The sequence below is a fragment of the Elaeis guineensis genome, chromosome 1 (genome assembly GCF_000442705.2).
Source record: "Elaeis guineensis isolate ETL-2024a chromosome 1, EG11, whole genome shotgun sequence".
Taxonomy (NCBI): Eukaryota; Viridiplantae; Streptophyta; class Magnoliopsida; order Arecales; family Arecaceae; genus Elaeis; species Elaeis guineensis.
In genome coordinates, this window is record NC_025993.2 from 32,760,935 (window position 1) to 32,777,634 (window position 16,700).

A 16,700-nucleotide genomic window follows, 5' to 3' on the forward strand; every position below is an offset into this window, starting at 1 on the left:
GCCTCAACTATATTCACCTCCAACCAGAGTCTTGTAGCGACAGTTACTATATCCATGTCATATGCCCAAAAACTTGTTGGACCAATTAAGTGTTTTTTCTCATAAATGGTGGAAGTGTCTAAATTTGGTTTCACCGAATCTTGGATCACAAACGTTAATTAAAATTATCATCTAAGAGTTATCTATATAATTTATTTATAAGAAATGAGTCAATAGAAAAGCATTTAAGTAAAATTTAGATACTAATCCCCTTGAACAACCTTACTTTTTAACTCCCTCAGTCGTTTCCCATAAATTAGAAACCTAAAATTCTAATAGTATTTTCATAATGGCAACTGGGGATGAAGTCGGATTGAATACGAATCAGATATCAGTCCATCTATATCCATATTTATTTTTTTCTCACGAATGTAAATATGGATATGGATATTAGTTGGATGTGAAAAATTTATATTCATATTTATTTAAATGGATGTGGATACAAATTGGATACTGAAAGTATAGATATAAATACGGATATTAGTCACATAATTAAACTTTATGATCACAGAATCAAAAATATTACTAAGTAGATGGTAAATCAAATAAATAGCATATTAATGTGCTTATATATTTATCTTAAAAGTTAATAGATGCTATATAAAATTAGATAAGGTTATAAATAGAATTGAACATTCGGATACAAGTTAAATAGTTGTCTATTCATATCTATTTTTCTATATGTGATAGATATAGATATAAATATTGATGATCGGATGCTCAAATTTTTATCCATATTTATATATATTCGAATATAAAAACTAATCCAAGTGGATATTATCCTATCCACCTTTATCCCTAATGGCAATATATTATCCCACCGCTTATGTTTGTGGTAGTTTATGCAACCTAATTTATGATGTAACCAACTCCTAGTTAATGCATTATTAGTCATCTTAACTATTAAATGCCCGCCTCTATCTTTTTTTTTTTGTTTTTTTTTTCTTTTCATACCCTCATCAATTTACCAGGGTAAACACGGAAACTCAATGCCATGGACCGAGTCGCAAGTGCACTGTGCGTTTTGTCCTCGTCTCCACCAGCTTTCAGGTCTTGGCTGCACTTGCCAGCATGCAGGCGTCACCAACTATAGATAGAGAGGGCAAGGAGTTCTCAACTCATCCCAAACCTTGAAACCAACTCTAGCTCCTTTTGTGTAGTTCATCTCTTCTCTTTCAACTCATGGCTCCCTCTAGAAACCATTCTCAGAGAGTGTTCATCTTCGGCAAGGGCAAGAGCGAAGGCCACAAAGACATGAAGTCCTTGGTAACCATATCTGTCCCTCCTCTACTAAACACTTGCTGTGCCCTTCCCTTCGCTCATATATAAACTCCGTGTGAACAGTTGGGTGGCAAAGGAGCAAATCTGGCAGAGATGGCGAGCATTGGGCTGTCAGTGCCATCGGGGCTGACGGTCTCGACGGAGGCTTGCCAAGAGTACCAGAAGAACGACCACAAGCTACCGCTAGGCCTTTGGGAGGAGATACTGGAAGGATTACATGCCGTGGAGGAAGATATGGGAGCTCATCTGGGTGATCCCTCCAAGCCCCTCCTCCTCTCTGTTCGATCTGGTGCTGCGGTATGTTGATAATTAAGGATTCAAATTCCAACAGAACGTCTTATGGGATATCGAGATGGGATCTCATCTTATATGTTAAAACATGACTATCCCACTATTATCCCAACATTGCAATTGGCATGTCTTGAGACATTTTTTATCCCAAATGTTGGGATGGGATGGAGGCAGCATATTCGGTTCCATGAAAAAATCTAAACAGTCTCATCCTATGAGAATTAAAATCTTGTTGGCAACCATCTTATACTTGTTGGATGAATGAATGTGTTTTGATGATTTTGGTGTAACAAATTTAGGTGTCGATGCCGGGGATGATGGACACGGTGCTGAACTTGGGACTGAACGACGAGGTCGTGGCGGGGCTCGCGGCCAAGAGCGGAGAGCGTTTCGCCTACGACTCGTACCGGCGATTTTTGGACATGTTTGGAGACGTCGTGAGTGATTTCGATTTTCTCCCCTAATTTTGTCACTTTGCTGGTTACTACGTTTGTTTCCTTGTATCGCCAGTGGACCTTGTCGGTTGCTTTATTTTGTCCTTCTCATTTATAGCGAGCGACGTCGGATGACCCAAAGATAGGAATTGACAAAATGGTGTAACCATGGAACACTAATTTATATGGTATCATCTTTTGTCACTTGGACGAAAGCTTGGAGTACCGTTATAACTGATGCCATCCTTTTGTTTGTTCAATGTCGTTAGCAAAACTCCAGTTACACAAGAAATGGCTCGTATGCCTCGAATCCAAAACCTGGATTTCATTGGTGGCCTGGTCCACTGCTAAGATCTATTTTTTAATAGATAAATATTATAAAAAAATTAATTAATTTTTTATTATTTAATTTATCTATATTTTATATTTTTTAAATAAATAAATTATTTTTTAATGGATAGTATTTATTCATGAGATATGGAAAAATCTTATCCATCTATGAGGTAAATAAGTCATTTTCTCATCAATCAGAAAAATAATTTTTTTATTTCATTCTTAAAATAATCCTAACTCTATAATAATAATAAATAATAATAAATAATAATATCTTATATATAATAAAATATAATATTATTATCGAATAATAATATTTTATTATTTTAATATAATATATTATTATATTAATATAATGTTATAATATAATATGTTATTATATTATAATGTAATAATATCTTATATTATTATAATAAAATATAATATAATGTAATAATATATTATTTAAAAATATTAATATTATATAATATATATTTTATTTTATTTTATATAATTTATTATATTATATTACATATAACATATATTATCTATATTTATGAATATATATTATAAATATTATATATTATAATATATATAATATATATTATTTTATATTATTATATATATAAATAATTATATAATAAAAAATATTATGAAAAATATGGATAAATATTAGCAACTTATTTAGGAACTAGTAATGCAAAAGAACATGAATAATAGATTCTCAAGTCATTTTTCAATGTATAAAAGAATATAAATAAATTATTTTTCAGTCTAAATATTGTCTGAGAAATACTTATCTAGAAAAATATAAATTCCTAACTAAGTTTTTTGCACTAAAAAAATAGATCCTTAAGGGCCTTTTTTTCTCCCTATGGGATTTGGATTGACCTACTCCAATGGTTTTGTAGATATTTATAAAGATAGATCTAACCCAATTTGATCTACTTAGTTGCATTGGCCTAATCCACAAATCCTATAGGACCTGAGCTCAATCATCCAAATATATTTGAATGCAGTTTGTATATAATAGCAACAGATCCTAATGGAGCTTATATACGATAGCATGCAGAAATGGGTGGAGGTCATATCTTTCATGCGGAAGATTGAATGTTCTTTTGTGACATTAACTATTGGATTGTGCACCATATAGATATCCAAGTACTTCATATTCATTTATTTATCTTCTGTATAGATCTCGAAGTGACTATTACATGATCTAATAGTGCATTCATGCAAAGGAAGTGAATCCTTCTTTCGCACGAAATATACACCCCTAACTTTTTGGAGATTGGTCATTCTCGACATCAAATATCTTCAGGCAAAGAGGAATTGGAAAGTGCCCATGTTGTTGCCATGTAGTATGGGAGGCATGCTTTATCCAACGCCCTAACTCAACATAGATCCATTGCATAATTAGCAAGTTCAGGTCAGACATAAATAAATTTAACTTATAAATAGATCGCATTGACTACTCAGTTTATTGAACGACTCATGCTCGAGTTTAAAGTCAGAACTTGGCTGACCTAAGTTAATCCATTTAACATTGAGACAAATTTATCCAACTTAACTTATTTATTACATGAGTTATGCACGTTAACTGTTTAATAAACAAGTTGATTTGAATTTCTGATTTTGATTTGTTTATTATGCAGGTTGAATTTTGATTTGCAAATTTTTCAGAGAATATATGTCTTGATCTGACATGAATCAGGTTATCCATTTGATAAAGAATTTGACCAAATTATTTACTGACTCCAGTTTAGGTTGATAATCTATTTCCCAACCTAGTAGTTGCCACCAGAATTTGTACGTATACTGACTGCTTATACTTTTAATATTCTCTGTGAGAGGTATGGATGGATGGTTATATTCAATTATATATGTTCAGAGGGTTAGTTTAATAGGTTGCTTGTTGTCTTCAGAATTAAGTCTAGACCCTATATAATAGCAATTGGACGCTACAAAATTATGATGGGCCCTATAGTTTAATAGGTTGCTTTTAATATTCAATTATGATGGACGCTACAAAATTAAGTCTAGACCCTAAATAATATCAATTGGCTGGGTATGGGTCAGATAGGCTATTACTCGCATGCAACTCATACTCACCTTAAGATGGGAGAGTATAGGTTGGATTGATCTAGCCAAATAGAACTGCGAAAATTCTTTTCCCATATAAATAAAACAAAAAAAAATATAAAAATAAATCTTAATACTTCACATAGTATTAAAAAAATAAGAATAAAAAAATAGAATATAACAAAACTAAATTTTTAATAATAATAATAAATAATAAATAACATAAAAAGTCAAATATCTCTTAATATAAAAAAAATAATTAACTAAATAAATAGATAACCGAACATCATGGAATATAATCTTTAACTTATTCAATCTTTTTCATGAATGGAGTAACTAGTCAATTGAGTAAAGGATAGGAAAGGATTTTGTGAAGAGTAATATACATTCAGGTCAGGCTTCGGGCACATCCATCTTGAGTCTGTTATGATTCGAATAATATCGGTCCCAATAGGATCGGATAGAACCTGATCTATTAGGGTTGGGCTAGGTCAGTTATCTATATGGTACAGGGCAAATTGCCAACCTTATATTAAAGTGGCAGTCCAAGACGACATTGTTTCATGAGAGGCTACTGCTGTTTTACTTGGACACTATAATTACACTTCACTAGCTTCGAACCCCATGCAATGCATGGTATATATTTATTTTTTCAAATAATATTTTTATAAATTAAAAATTTAATATAATATAAAAAATATAATAGATGATATTAAATAGCTTAAAGGTTACCACCCTATGTGATGCATGGAATGTAATTTTAGTAAAATAATATCATTATTTTAAATTTATTATTATTTATTATTTATTATTTTTAATTTTTTTTATTTATTTTTTTATTTCTCGATTCTCTTCTTTAAAGGAAGATACATTTTAAAATTTTTTTTATCTTTTTTTATTTAGGATGAAAATGAATTGAATGAAAATCTGAATAATTATTGTATTTGAATTCATCTGAATATGAATAACATTTAAATCTATATCTAATATCTATATCCATATTTATTATAATTATTTATTTATTATAATTATAATAAATAATTATTTATTATAATTATTTATTATAATTATCTAAAGAATATGAAAGTAGAGAATCAAATTAAAATTTATCATAAAAAAATTATAATGAACATGAGCAAGAGATATGATATTAAAATATCTAATATATAATTTTTTTTTAATAATCTAAAATATATATTTATTTTTTATTAGTAAATTTTAAGTACCAAATATGAAATAAATCTAATAAATTTTTAACCCATACAATCTCAATATCATAAGGTTATTAATAAACATATGGTGCTTGCATAAACATTCAGAGATTCTACTTTTTTTTTTCATATAATTTTTATTTATTTATTTATTTATTTATTTATTTTAAATATCAAATTTTTTTCTTTTCTTTTTTTTTTTTTTCCTAACCCTAACCCCAACACTCCCTCTGATCCCCCGCCCCCTCAACCCTCGCCGTTGTCTCCCAGACTCTAGTTGTTGCTCCATTTTTTTTCTCTCTTTTTTCTCTGGCTTTTGTTGTGCCGAAGCCAGAGAGGAGAAAAAAAAAGTTAAAAAAAAATTAAAAGGAAAAAAAATATTTTAAACATGTGACAAACGGAGGCTTCTCCCCCGTTTGACTTCCGTTTATATATATATATACATATATTAGATAGGCTGACGCGAGGAGCCGTGTACATGCAAGACCCCTTTAAATCAGCCGCCAACCAAAAAAAAATAAAAATAAAGTCCATGCTGTTTCTATAGCTCAGAGCCAATCAGGTTTCAGAACGTAAAATTTCAGACTGGATCTTGTTTATGGGGTTGGGTCCATGGGTTGCTCGGCGTGGATCTGACAATCCTATTTTTTCCCGTTCTTTATTATTATTATTATTATTTTAAAAAAAAGAACTTTGAAGGCATTCTTAAATCTTAACATCAAGAGAGCCACTTCCAATCGAGAGAGAACCTATATTATTTATTCACAAACAATAGTTAATTTTGTTCCAAGACGTGCAACTTACACCATATAGTTTATACTCTTTAATTTTGGCATTAGCTTTTCTTAATGCGTCTTCTATTTGTGTTGGTGGATATATTGAAGGTGATGGGCATTCCACACTCACGGTTCGACGAGAAACTAGAAGCCCTGAAAGCTGCAAAGAGAATTAGCGTCGATACCGACCTTACCGCCGCGGACCTCAAAGAGCTCGTTGTCCAGTATAAGAATGTATACCTTCAGGCTAAAGGAGAGCAGTTCCCTTCAGGTAAAATATTATAGCTCACAGCAATGCCTTTTTTTTACTCTTAAAAATAATTACTTCCTATTTTTCTTAAGATTGTTTGGGTCTGTTAATGTTTTGGTGTTCCAGTTTCATGTTCTTAATTGATTGGTGCTGAGCTTTCCATCTTTACGCGAAAAAGAAAAATCCTGATATTTTTTACATTTGCTCTTAGTTAAAATTTGAAATTTCAAAATTTAACGGTCCTCATGGATTTGAGATTAATGAATGGTGGTGTCTCAAGAAATGTTTGAACTGTTTGCAGAGCCAAAGAGGCAGCTGTACTTGGCAGTGGTGGCGGTGTTTGATTCATGGGACAGTCCACGAGCAAAGAAGTACAGGAGCATTAATCAGATCACTGGATTGAAGGGGACTGCAGTTAATATCCAGTGCATGGTGTTTGGGAACATGGGGAACACCTCAGGGACTGGTGTGCTCTTCACTAGGAGTCCCAGCACTGGGGAGAAGGTGCTGTATGGGGAATTCCTCATCAATGCTCAGGTGTGATTCTTTTAGTGGAAAACTTCTGGTTCTATTTTCTGCATGATGCCTTTAGAATCTATCTGCATTCTCATGCACTTAAAAGCCATGTGGGACATGGTAACTCATTCCACTGGTGTTTTAGATGTATCATCACTACTGCAAGCGCTGGATTTTTGCATGCAGACTCTTGATTTTTATGCTAGTAGGAATTTGGTCTCTCTCCTTGGTGCATGTGTTGGGAGAGGTACCAACTCCCAAGTATCATATTTCTTATCAAAGGTGAAAAGATGTTTCATATTTCTCGAGAACTCTACGAGTTGGCAATAGCGGGAATCTTAAAGAATCAAATAAGAAGTGTTGAACAAAGTAAAAATTCAATCTTGATAGGCATCATTTGATTTTCAAACATTGAATTGTTATTTATTTGTACAGCAGTTTGGTTATAATGGTAGAATGCAATGTCCATTTGGGGGAAAGCACGTTAAGTGTCCTATAAGAACAGCATGAATCAGTCATTCTAAGACCAATTCAAACTTTTAACTAGAGCTTGAGTCATCAACATTGTTGAATCCTGCCGATAGTGCTAGTCACTTATTATAGCAAAATGGAATCCAAGGAGGAACATTAGTTCTTGACAACTGTGGTCTTTATTGAATTCTAAAGAAACAAAAATAGCAGAATGTATTATGTTGTACTTCTCATTCAAATAGTTTAGAGACCTATGTTTATATATATACAAATGTGTTCAATGGTAACAAAGGAATAATTTTGGAAATGAATATTTGGTTTCCTAATAAAAAAATTTATCCTATAAATTAACAAGGTAAATGATTTGGTTTGACCCCATGAATGATGGCTGTGCATTGAGTGTGATTTGCTTCCACGGCTTGATATTGACCAACGATTCATTGCTTGACTTTTCTTGATCTATTCCTTGATTTTGGTTATTGAGATTTGGGATCTTTACAGTCTTAACTCTTGATAAAGATGGTGCTGATTGATGATGCACTTGATTTGAGCCTTCAAGATGATAGGAAAAGGCCCTTAATTATTCTAGAGAAAATTCAGAGGGTTGTTCCTTGCTTTCATTTGCTTAAACTGCAATGATAACATAGGTTGTCATACATGATAGTTGGTGAAGTAAAATGGAGGAAGCAGTCACTTCAAAAAAAGATGGTGTTTTTTTCATGGAAGGAGATGACCTGAAATAGGCCTTGATTTTGAAGAATTAACATCTAGCTAGTAATCAGTTATAGAAATTTAGTCAATCTTTCCATGGAGCCTTCTCAACATAGATATGTTCCACAGCTGATCCTGTTCTGAAAGGAAAAACCATGAATTATGAAGATTGAATGAATTTTTAGGGGCTGATATGTGCTAAAAAGTGGCTAGATTCTGGTAGATGTTTGAAGATGTTAGACAGTGATTATCAATAATTTCAAGGCAATCACATGTCATGGATGTTTTCATGAACAAATGCATGGGTCTTTCACAATGTCTTTGAAGGCTTGATCAAGAACCAAATAAACCAATCACAGACTCCAACATAATGTAAGATGAGCATGCCTTGATAATTGCATAGGTACAAGTACAGCCATGGACTGCTGTACCGCCACAAACCATCCAGTTAGGGGTATATTGTACCATACTGGGTTGGAACTAGTACGAAGTTTGTATTCAGGTCGGTACAGGCCCTGCAATGACCCGTGTTGAGATATTTAGCTGAACCAAGGTGTATACCAACCTATACCAAGGTGGACCGAGATTAAAAAAAAAAAAAAAGAGAAAATGGCTTGAGAGCTGTCTTGGTTGGGTGTGTACCATACCGAACTGAACTGATAACATATCGGTACAATACCTCATATCAAGATTGCAACTTTTGGTACAACAACTTAGTATCAGGTAAAAAGAGCTCATAGATATGATTGCTGCCGGCTGCTCATACATGATGGGATATGTAATGCACATGACAAAATGTTTTATATAGATGTGTTTTGCTGCACAGTCATGCCTTTTACCGATCTTAGTTTCCTTATGTTCAATTATTCAAGTGGATGACTTCCCATTCTGTTTGGCCAAAATACAGTATCCTCCTAATACTAAATTAAATGAGAAGACAATGCTTAATAGTGCTAGCCACAATATATTTCAGTTGTTATTTTTAAATAGCACTTATATTATTATCTTAATTGATGATATTTAAATAGTATTTCATTGATTAGATCATCCTAAGATGAGACTATGTTACTATTCAGTAATCGTTTATATCTAATAAAATCGACTTTTCATGAAACAGGGCGAGGATGTAGTTGCTGGAATCAGAACTCCACAGGATTTGGATGTTGTCAAGCAAAGCATGCCAGAAGCCTACAGAGAGCTTGTTGAGAATTGTAGGATTCTAGAGCAGCACTATAAAGATATGATGGTTAGATCCTTTATCTCACAGCTCTCTCAAATAGCACATGCATATACATACTTACATGAATGCATGAAAGTATAAATATACATACATTCATACGTACATGGGCACAGAAATACGCAACAACCCAAATGGCCATTAAAAAGATATGAAAGTTATATTCTTAATTTCATGGCCCTATCAAATACATATCTGTGAGCATGGTCTCCCATGTGCATGCCTGTGTATGAATGCATACTTGTGTGTGGGCATGCAGGCATGTGCTGTCAGTGTGCCTGAGCATGTGTACAAGTGTACATTCTTGCTGGTGCTTATTTGCATGTGCATGCAGTGTTTCCCAGTTGTTGTGTTTTCCTTGTCGAATGTGCAGTTATCTGTTATCTTTGAGGTCATGCTGTCATTAATCTACGGAGAAGTAATGATACATTAGATTTGATAGAGATTTTATTTTTTCTGACCTGCAAATTAACTGAATTTTCTCCTATAATACAGGATATTGAATTTACAGTACAAGAAAATAGGCTTTGGATGCTGCAGTGCAGAACAGGAAAGCGCACTGGCAAAGCTGCTGTCAAGATTGCTGTTGACATGGTTAAAGAAGGCCTTGTTGATACTCGTTCTGCTATAAAGATGGTGGAACCTGGGCATCTAGACCAACTGCTGCATCCACAGGTGAATTTTTGAAAGAAAGAATTAATTGCATTTCAATTCATGTAGGTTGAATGTCAGTTAACACTTTTGGAGTGAAGTTAGTCTTTGTGACATAAATAGATGAATTTCTGGATTTCTTAGTTGCAACATGTCAGTACTAGCATCTTGAGTAAACAATATATATAACACTCAACAGGATATTGTGGATATTTTTGCATGCATTTAGAGCATTCTTACATGGAGCATTAGAACAATATATGTACATACACAGGTACATTTGTATGACATATGACAATGTAAATTATCATCAGTTAAAGCACTGCTTATGCACCAAAGGATGTTGATATTTAGTCCTACTAAATTCTTATTTTCATCATTATGTTGCTTTATTGATAATTATTAATTATGACAGAAGAGGAGACATGCAAGCTATAAAAAGTTCATGTTGGTTCCAACTGAAGTCTTATGTTCTCACAATGTCTAAAAATGCAGGCATGATTGTTTTGGTCTGTTTGCATGTCTGCATGAGAGCTTGCTTGGAAATCACAAACACTAGAATGGTCACATGTCCTTGTATATAATACTAATTGCTGATATTCTCATCTTTTGTTATTCAGTTTGAAGACCCGTCTACATACAAAGATAAAGTGATTGCTGTAGGCTTGCCTGCATCACCCGGGGCTGCAGTTGGTCAGGTTGTATTCACTGCTGATGATGCTGAAGCATGGCATGCCCAAGGAAAGACTGTTATTTTGGTAAGTTTCCTTATCACAAAAGATACAAAAATGAAGATAGATTGCCTCTTCATGTAACTCTAAGGCTGGGTTTTGGTATTTTTCGCTGCATAGGCCATGGTTTTGATCTTTTTGTGCTCTTATTGATGGTTATGAGGGTTTATGCTATCAATTTTTAAGATGTGCATGAGAAAATTACCTAATGAAAATGTTACATCAAAGGTTCCTTGTAGTTGATGAACAGTAAAGGCCAAAATTTAGCTGAAATTACCATCAATACTATAATAAGATAGGAATTGAATTCTTTCTTACTAGAATTTTTGAATATGATTCCTAGTTGTTGCACTCTATGGTTATCAACATGACTATATATGCAACAATCGCACAACCATTACAACTTCATCAACTATCTTGTCTCCTAAATAACACTTTATGGGTGCCATTGCTTTTTGTTGTTATGGATTTGTTATTCTTATTTGAACTTCTAATGGTTTACTTGACTCACACATTCTAATTTTCATTATCTTTCTATTCTACCTATGACGTTGAATTACTATAATCTATAAATCATGAATTCTTCTTTCCATTACTTTCCATTACAAAAGGCTAATAGCTATTGCTTTAGAGGCTCATCTGTTTAATTACTCGGTGGGGCTTGGGGAAGGGAGTAGGACATTCATGCAGGTAGAGTGTAATCAAGGGAGGAAAGCAAAAGGAATGATTGATTTATTGTCTTATTCTTGTTAAATATTTCTTATATGCAGAATGTAATAGAACAGTAATTTGGGTTTATCATCTTGAGCATCTTCACTTTCTTTGCTTATACTTCTCCTTTCAACCTTGCCAAGCTTGTTGTGCCCTTTGTTTTCGCTGCCATGTGTTGCAACATTGACTTGCCATAAAACTGGCCTAGATGCAGGATCTTGTACTTTTGTTGAGTTTAAAGTTTCTTTTCGCTTTTTAAGACTCTATTGCATGCAATTTTGAAACAGTATTTGAACGTTGCTTTAACTATTTGTTAGACCAAGCCTTCTTGATTATCTGATTTACTTCATTGTAATATGCATGTGGGGGATTTATGACTCTCCAACTCTGCTTGGTTTATTTTCTGTGTTTTCTTTAGTGTGATGAATCTTGTATCAATTAAGACTTGTCCTCCAGGACTCCCCAAAGTTTTGGGAAACCAATTAAAGTATTTTGGGAAAGTTCACTACTTTTGGCTACTGAAAACCTTCTTCCTTGTTGCCTTCCAGGTGGTTCCTTATGCTATATATATGTACTACTTATTTCATGGATTCTCTGCTTCCCTGCTTAAGTGCTTTCTACTTCTTCTAATTTTAATTCTCCTCTTGTCAATCCCCTCACCACCATTGCCAGGCAAACATTTTTGCTACCTTATCCTGACCCTTCTACCCCTCTTCCTATCATGTCAAGTTCCTAATCACTATGAATTCCTTCTCTGCGCATGCTTAGCATTTCATGTATCTGTTTGTTCTCATCATGAGTCTTGGTCCTATTCTGTGATGGCTTAGCATTCATAATATTTGCAATAAAAAACAACCATGGGCTTCAAATTATTCTGTGGAACATGGCTTTCTTGATATGAAAAAACCTTTAGGTAATGAGGCAGTTTGAATAAGAAACATGCGAATTCGAAGATCTTAACAAATAATATCTGTTTTTATGCAATATTCAAATATACAATTTTTAGTTTAAATTATCTTTCTATGTGTTTCTATATCTCATTTTTTTCCCTCGTGCTGAGTCAACCATGTGGAAATGTGTCTGCATATGATTCTCATATCTATGCAACACTGCCTAATGTCCTTCCCATGAACCCTCGTGAAAGCTGTGTTCCATCTTAACCCTTTTGTACAATCATGAGACTTTCCAGCAAGCTACCTCGCACATTCATCATGATGATGATCTCTTCACTGACACTGCCTGTGTGGTATTACTATCCTACTCTAGAAGATGAAGCAACTGTAGCTTGTGTTGATGCTAAGTTGCTAACGTAACAGCTCATTTAAATTAGCATCATGAGAAACATGCTCTTCATTAGAGTTTGCCAAAAAAGAAAAGTAGCTTCATGAGCATTATTTAGGATCCATGGGTCCCATGTGCCTTACTACTTTGCTGGACTTCGAGGTGCCTTCTTTCTCAGTTGTAGTTGTTAAATTGAAACCACTTTTTTCACTGAATCATGTGGTAACTTCAACATACACATTGTCTGAAGTTTCAGCTTACCCATTGTTCTGTTTTATGTCCTGCATACTGTTATAGTTGGTGATTTGCCTACCTTACCCAACCATCTTGTGCTTTCATGCTTCTGTCACACCCCAAATCTGGGACATAACACGGCCATGCTACCGAGGGATGGACCCACGATAACACAAAGCCAAAATTCATCTTCTTAAATATAATAACAGGTGTATCATAAATAAATGTAATAATGAAGTTCAATTCAAATATTTAATTAAACCAAAACTGGTTCAGAGCATCTAAATCCAAAGATGAAATAATCCATGCCTTAAAATTCATAATGACTACAATCCATAAACATAAACTGAATTCCTAGTGCAAAATTTTCAAGCTTGCTTTGCTGATCCCCAAGCCTGGATTCCCTTTCCATCAGTCCTAGCCTTATTTCTCTGTACATGAAAAAGAAAACAAAAAAAATATGAGCTACACCAGCTCAGTAAGTAGATTTCCGCTTCCTTACCGGATCAAGCATAAGTTTTCTATGATAATGCATCATTTAGTAAATAACAATTATTGTAAAAATAAACATTTCATAGAGCATATAATAAAACAAGTTATAAGCTCATCATGCATGCATAAATCATGTATATTTTATAATTATGAATCGTAAATCATTTTCATCATGTATTCATATCATGTTTCAAAATATTGCTCATAGATATTCGTGCTAAGGTCACTATTATACCCGTGATAGGGCCATGTTTCTTAATCGACAGAGTTCTTAATTCATGTGCCAACTTTATACCCGCTGGCAGGGCCATATTTCGTGTGGATGCTAGCTCCGGATGTCGACCTTCCCGAAGGAATTCATTCATAGCCATCTGAGAGCCTGTGAAATCATTATATCTTTTTCTTAAAGCATACATATACATAGATGGAAAAACAATGAAATTCATGCTTCATAATCATGCTATTTTCATAAGACATATTCATGAAATCAATGCTCACAATAAAACATGCTTTTTCATATCACATATGCCGATCCTTATTTTATAAAAAATTATGATTTCATCAATAGTAATTCTTTGCATAAAAACATGATCATTTAAAAATAAATAAGGAGCATAAGATCTACTTACCTCGATCGTCCTGGACCTTTTAATCTTCCTTAAAAGAATCGGACAGTCCTATTTAAAATATTAAATCATCAATAAATTTTATTTTATATATTTAATAAAATTACATAATATAAGGAAATGACCAATTTGATGATCAGTCCAATAAATCTCTCCCTTCGGCTCTAGACCGATTTAAGGTCATAGGTCCCTAGGAGTGGAGAAGATGGCCTAATAGGGGATCCATAGAGCTTCTTAGAGAGAAAAAATTTTTAGAGAGAGAAAGTCCAATTCTAGAGAGAGAAAGACTTTAGAGAGGGATGAGAAAATTTTTTTCTCATGTGTATTATTTATTATTATTATTATTATTATTATTTATATTTTCTTTTTTTTTTCCTTTTCTTTTCTTTTTTCTTTTCTTTTTTTTTTCCCGTGGCCTTCTTTGGCCGAAACAGGGGACCTAGAGGTCCCCGTACCTTAGACCGGCCATTCACGGTCGTACCTTGTCCGACGGTGACCGGCGGCAAAGGGCGACTCTCTCGAGTTCGGAGAGGCCAGAGCCGGCGGTCGGCGTGATCGTCGGCGCCTTAAAAACCAGGAAAAGGGAGAGGCCGAACAGGGCTTCCCTTTTCCGACGAAATCCGGCGACTCCTGTCGCCGGCAGTCATACCCACCGGCACGGGAAAGAAGGGAGAGAAGGGAGGAAGAGGAGGAAGGACTTACCACAGCCTCCGATGACGCCCACCAGCGTGAAATCGCGGCGAGCACGAGTCGAGGGGCTGCGGCTTCAATCGGGAAAATCGGAGAAGAACTCCAGCGATCGTCGGTGACTGTTGTGTCTTCTCTTAAGGAGAGGAGGGGGGTTCTTATAGAGCTCGTCCTAGGGTCTTTTAATGGCCCTAGGACTCCGATTCTTGATCGAAATCGGGGAAGGAGAAGACTCCGATCGGGAGTCTTCTTCCCTATTTTTTTTTTCTTTTTTTTTTCCTAAGTGGGCTTAGTGGGCTTTTGGCCCATCGGGCCGGGTTATCACATTCTATCCTCCTAAAAAAAATTTCGTCTTCAAAATTTAACATACCTTCATTTTCAAATAAGTGTGGATATCTCGTCTTCATATCATCTTCAAGCTCCCATGTGGCCTCTCTCTCTTCATGATTACTCCAATGAATCTTTACATACGGAATGATACGCCATCTTAGAACTTGCTCTTTTCGATCAATAATTCGGAGGAAAAATTCTTCATAGGTTAGATCTTCATGAACTTGCAATAGCTCATACTTTATCACACTATTTGGATCAGGTACAAACTTTCTCAGTAGTGAAACATAAAAGACATTGTGCACTTTGGATAAATCTGGTGGTAAGGCTAGTTCGTAAGCAACATCTCCTATTCGATTTAAAATTTCAAAAGGTCCAATATATCGTGGGCTCAGCTTGCCATGTCTCTCAAATCTCATGACACCCTTAGTAGGTAATACTTTTAGAAAAACATGATTACCGATCTGAAATTCTAATTCTCTTCTTTTTCTATCTGCCCAATTCTTCTGTCTATCCTGTGCTGCCTTGAGTCTTCTCTTGATTAGATAAATTTTATCTCTAGCATCTTGAACTAATTCGGGACCTATTAATTTTTTTTCACCTACTTCATCCCAATACAGAGGGGATCTACACTTTCTTCCATATAGGGCTTCATAGGGTGCCATCCGGATACTAGAATGAAAACTGTTGTTATATGCAAGTTCAATCAATGTCACATGATTATCCCAATGTCCTCCGAAATCAAAAGCACAAGCTCTTAACATATCCTCAAGAGTTTGAATTGTCCTTTCAGATTGGCCATCGGTCTGGGGATGGAATGCAGTACTAAGCCTCAATTCTGTCCCCAAAGCATCTTGAAAACTTTTTCAAAATCTAGATACGAATCGTGGATCTCGATCAGACACAATACTTATTGAAACACCATGCAGACGTACAATTCCATCAATATACATCTGGGCTAACTTATCAAGTGGAGTGCCAACACGAAAAAGTAGAAAGTGAGCTGATTTAGTAAGCCGATCAACAATCACCCACACTGCATCATTTTTTCTTGTTGTCCTTGGAAGTCCAGCAACGAAATCCATCGTGATATGCTCCCATTTTCATTCTGGTATCTCTAATGGTCTTAGCAAACCAGCAGGTCTTTGATGTTCGGCTTTCACTTGCTGGCATATCAAGCATTGAGATACAAACCGAGCTATCTCCTGCTTCATTCCATTCCACCAGAAGAGTTGTTTTAAATCTCTATACATCTTTGTACTATCGGGATGAAAGGAGAAATGAGATTTATGGGCTTCTTCCAATTTTTTTTTTTTTAGTTCAGGATCTTCTGGTATACATAATCT

The 16,700-nt window shown here is 34.5% G+C and overlaps 1 protein-coding gene across 1 annotated transcript in view; it reads left to right on the plus strand.

Annotated features, from left to right (window-relative positions):
• Nucleotides 1-1,164: 1,164 nt before the first annotated feature.
• LOC105038100 (pyruvate, phosphate dikinase, chloroplastic) overlaps nucleotides 1,165-16,700 on the plus strand; it is a 58,832-nt gene continuing 43,296 nt past the window's right edge. Inside the window, exons 1-8 of the mRNA XM_010913788.4 lie at nucleotides 1,165-1,305; nucleotides 1,384-1,617; nucleotides 1,911-2,048; nucleotides 6,535-6,697; nucleotides 6,978-7,213; nucleotides 9,492-9,620; nucleotides 10,107-10,286; nucleotides 10,883-11,020. Of these exons, the coding sequence (XP_010912090.1) occupies nucleotides 1,222-1,305; nucleotides 1,384-1,617; nucleotides 1,911-2,048; nucleotides 6,535-6,697; nucleotides 6,978-7,213; nucleotides 9,492-9,620; nucleotides 10,107-10,286; nucleotides 10,883-11,020 (1,302 nt within the window). The 5' untranslated portion in view covers nucleotides 1,165-1,221. The remainder of the gene's footprint in view (nucleotides 1,306-1,383; nucleotides 1,618-1,910; nucleotides 2,049-6,534; nucleotides 6,698-6,977; nucleotides 7,214-9,491; nucleotides 9,621-10,106; nucleotides 10,287-10,882; nucleotides 11,021-16,700) is intronic.